This window comes from Cornus florida, unplaced genomic scaffold (genome assembly GCF_030987335.1).
Source record: "Cornus florida cultivar Cherokee Brave unplaced genomic scaffold, ASM3098733v1 CherokeeBrave_3.0.0_Hap2_Chr05, whole genome shotgun sequence".
NCBI lineage: Eukaryota > Viridiplantae > Streptophyta > Magnoliopsida > Cornales > Cornaceae > Cornus > Cornus florida.
In genome coordinates this window covers 93,698,709-93,702,545 of record NW_026775575.1, presented here as the reverse complement: position 1 = coordinate 93,702,545, position 3,837 = coordinate 93,698,709, and the positions used below count along the sequence as shown (strand labels likewise).

The following is a 3,837-nucleotide window of genomic DNA, read 5'->3' as shown; positions in this document are numbered from 1 at the left end:
AAGCCTATATTAGTAAACCACAAACTGATGTGCTAACAATACATAAAGAAGCCAACAGTCGTAAACACCTGACCTTGCTTGTCTGATATACATATGCAGCTAAAGATACCACTTTTACACACATTATAAAGCAAGCCTATGTTGGTAAAACACAAACACATATGCTAACAATACATAAAGAAGCCAACAGTAATGAACACTTGACAGAAACGTGAAATGCTGCATATCCTTGGCAATTACCCATTGCTGACTACAGGAACCTTCTCATACAATTCTGATTCCCTGAATCTCCGAGGAAGGATACAACGACCCCCAAATCGCTGCTGCAAGAAGATGATCACTGCAAAGAACATACCCCCACAAGGGATGATCACATCCCAAGCAGTGGAATAGAAATCTGCAGTAGGATTCGCGTAAATGTATGACCCGTCAAAATGCTGAGGAACGAAGTGAGCCCTGTAAAGATCATATGCATGCGGCAGCAATCGAACAAAGGTAGTGCCAATGTAAAATGAACGGGAGAGAGCATTTTCTTTTGACAATTGGAAAATGTTGACAAGGATTTGAGGGAACAGAAATCCATCAATGACCAAACCACCATAAGATCTCAAATCTCCCCAGAGGTTATGTTGTTGGTAAACTGCAGCGTGAGAAGACACCATTGTGTTGCCATTTTTGTTCTTCATCCAATTCACGAACAACATAAGTGCCCCTAAAATGTAGAATGCTATAGTCGCAAATAGTGACTTCATTTCAGCAACCCACAGGCCCTTTTGGTTTCCATCACCTAATCGTGCAGACCATGCTAGCTGGAGAAGACGGAATTGCAGTAGGAAAGCCACCATTGTAATTATCCTCACGGTCACCTCATCCACTTCAAGCCATCCACCGGTCCCAAGGAACACATCTCGCTGATCATGAATTTTGAAGAAGAGGGCTTCAAAGTTGAGCAAAAGAGGAATCATGTACCCCAAAGTAAGGATCACAAGCATGACAAGTGAAGTAAAGGGAAGCACATTAGGGCGCTTTTTGACATAAAAGATTTGCAACCCCACAAAGAAACATGCCAGTGTGTTAGAGATTAAAGCCATTATGATCTCCAAATCCATCCTCCAGATGGATCGTCTAGCTTCACCAGTATAGTAAGCTGTTGCAGAGAAGTTCAAATGCTCAAAGAAAAGAGGATCTGATTGTTTCCTTGTGCTTTCAATGCTTCCCTTAATAACACCTCCTCCCTTTTTTGAATTAAGTGGAGGGAACTGGAATTTCAAAAGAATTTCACAGTCCATAGGATCATTTGTTGACTCCTGAATGTATGAACCCAGCTTTTTACAGCCGACCATACAGAGGTGTCCTGTTTGCTCATCATAGATCCCCTCACCAGAAATTTCTACTTCACCATCAGTACTCGGATCATGTATTTCACCAGCTAACGGATAAAACATTATGTTATAGCTGATATTGAATGATTTACTATAGTTGGCTTCTGCCTCAAATGTGGAGCTTTCGTCAACCATAGAGCTTGTACCGACATAAAACTGATCACCCACAGAGATGGGGTCTGCAGAACCCCAAGAACTTCTTCCTTTTGAATCTTTTACCGACATGTCGAATCTCATATCATAAGAATCTGCAATTGGGTATCTCAGCCCTTTGTGTTGAGAAGGCTTTTTTACTGGGCATAACATTTTTACTCTCTCCATTTGAGTGTACTCATACCCCAAACCAGGAAGGCTCACCCTGTTATGGGAAAAGCCTCCAAACTTGATCCTATGGAAGTAGCCAGAATCATTCACAGTTCTGTTACTCCAAATTTGCCCAACAATACCCCTTTGTTTGATTGACCAGACTGAAGGGTATCTCAAGCTCAACCTAGTTGAACAATCCCCAACACGAGCATTTCCCAAAGAATCAGAGGGATTCAAGATTCGGCAAGCAACGATGCATAGCCGGTTCTTCTTTTCATCCCATGATCCTTCTGCAACCATCGTCGTGTTGGAATTGAAAGGTTGGTTATAAAACCTATAGCTACTATTTGAAAAATCTATCAGATACCTTAACTTTTGTACATGCTCAGAACACTGAATTTTAGAAAAGGACATGAAAGTAGGCAAATACCCAATATCCTTGCCAAAGGGAGTACAATTATGTGAAGAATTGCACTCGCTGGCATACTCCAACTTAAATGGAGGGAATTGCCTGGAGAGCGTTGAACATATACTTCCCGGTTGCAATCCAAGAGAGGGATTCTGTGGAATATCAATTCCACCAGGGAACCCACTATCTAATTCCTCTGAAACCAATGTGTAATTATAGTAACTCATGGAAGGGAAAGCCAATATTGAAATTGGATCAAAGTAATTCAAATCATCATCAGAACTCAAGCTCTCCAATGTTCCATTAACCAAACTAGTTAAGATAGTTGCATTCTTCGCAAAATTAAGCTTAAGAACAGTGTCAAGTTCAAGAGAGTTACCTTCTCTTGAGTGCCAAGATGCCGAGCCCAGCATACAAAGCTTCCCAGAAGATTCAGACCAGAATCCATTCAATAGGAATTTCAGTGCACCTCTCCGAGAACGATAATTAGAATAGTAAGATTGGGAAAAGGTCAAGTAGGCCTCAATATTATAAACATCACTGGCTTTGGTTTTATAAACTTTTCGGGTGGTAAAGGAGAGATACTTGTCGTAATCAAAGTAGAATTGATCAGACGAGGTGTTAACAAGAATTTTGTCACCACCAGTGTAGCGACCGTTGGGTATACGGAGGAGATGTGGCAAGGTGGTGTAGTCGGGATCGGTTGGGGTGGACTTGGGAACAATTGAATCACAGTGATCAGAGTAAGAGGGTGGAGTTGTAGAAGATGAGACAGAGATTGTGGAGAGGACAGTGAAGAGAAAGAGAAGCCAGAAAGCATTAAAGCATGTAAGTTGATACCTCCTTTGTGAGGAGATGATTGTCAATAAAGAGTACTCCATTACCATAACCATAGAGTCTACTTGATTACCACATGCTGTGTGATGCCTCTTAACTTATAGAAGTGACGATAAGCGTCAAGCGTGGGAGATTTGTATCGTACAAAGTGTCATTAATTACAAAGTGTATATGAATAAGTATTTTCTTAATTCAATAATGCAGGAACAATACTTGAAAAAATTGTCATTAATTATGCAAAGTGTCTATTTTTGGAGTTAAAAATTGGGATGTTACGCTTTACCATCAGTGACCTGACATATATATATATATATATATGGAAGAATGTATATGCTTCACGGTCTCACAGCAGTAGCTAGACTTGGACTGTGCCACAGTCAAGTCATCTGTGCATTTTTTTCCTAACGGTTTTTTCTTTGGAGAGTAATTAGGAGAGCCACGTTGCATTAAAACATTATCTAATACGGCAACGACCTAGTCAACATCAGGGAAGACTTTGAAATTTCGCGACACAACCAAAGGGGACGGCAAGAAGATAAGAAGAGTGATGAGTGATGGAAGTGGACTTGCCATGTGCACTTCATCTTCTGGCTGAGTGTCCGTGAAATTGAATTTGATAATCATTGTCAATTGATAACACTAAGATTATCCGAGATAAAAGAAATAATAATATTAGTCATGAAAAAAATGAAAAGAAAAAGAGATGAAATGAAAGAATAATAATAATTTTAATTTATGTTTGGACTTATGGAAGAGAAAATAAAAGAAATGATATTATTTTTGTTTGAAGAGAAATGATTAAAATCAAATTATTATCATATTTTTTTTAACTAGAAGGGATATGAGTGGAATAATAATTTTCTTTTTTTAGTTGTTGAGAACAGTTTTAAAGTTATGAAAATA

General features: G+C 39.2%; 1 protein-coding gene across 1 annotated transcript; it reads right to left on the bottom strand.

The window, feature by feature from the left end:
• Positions 1 to 236: 236 nt before the first annotated feature.
• Positions 237 to 2,978, bottom strand: LOC132309734 (uncharacterized). The gene has a single exon (XM_059808018.1). The coding sequence runs from the start codon at positions 2,976 to 2,978 to the stop codon at positions 237 to 239; it is 2,742 nt and encodes a 913-aa protein (XP_059664001.1).
• Positions 2,979 to 3,837: the final 859 nt, after the last annotated feature.

What these genes read in the sequence shown, in the direction of transcription:
- LOC132309734 (XM_059808018.1), bottom strand. Translation starts at nt 2,978, where the DNA reads ATGGAGTACTCTTTATTGACAATCATCTCCTCACAAAGGAGGTATCAA.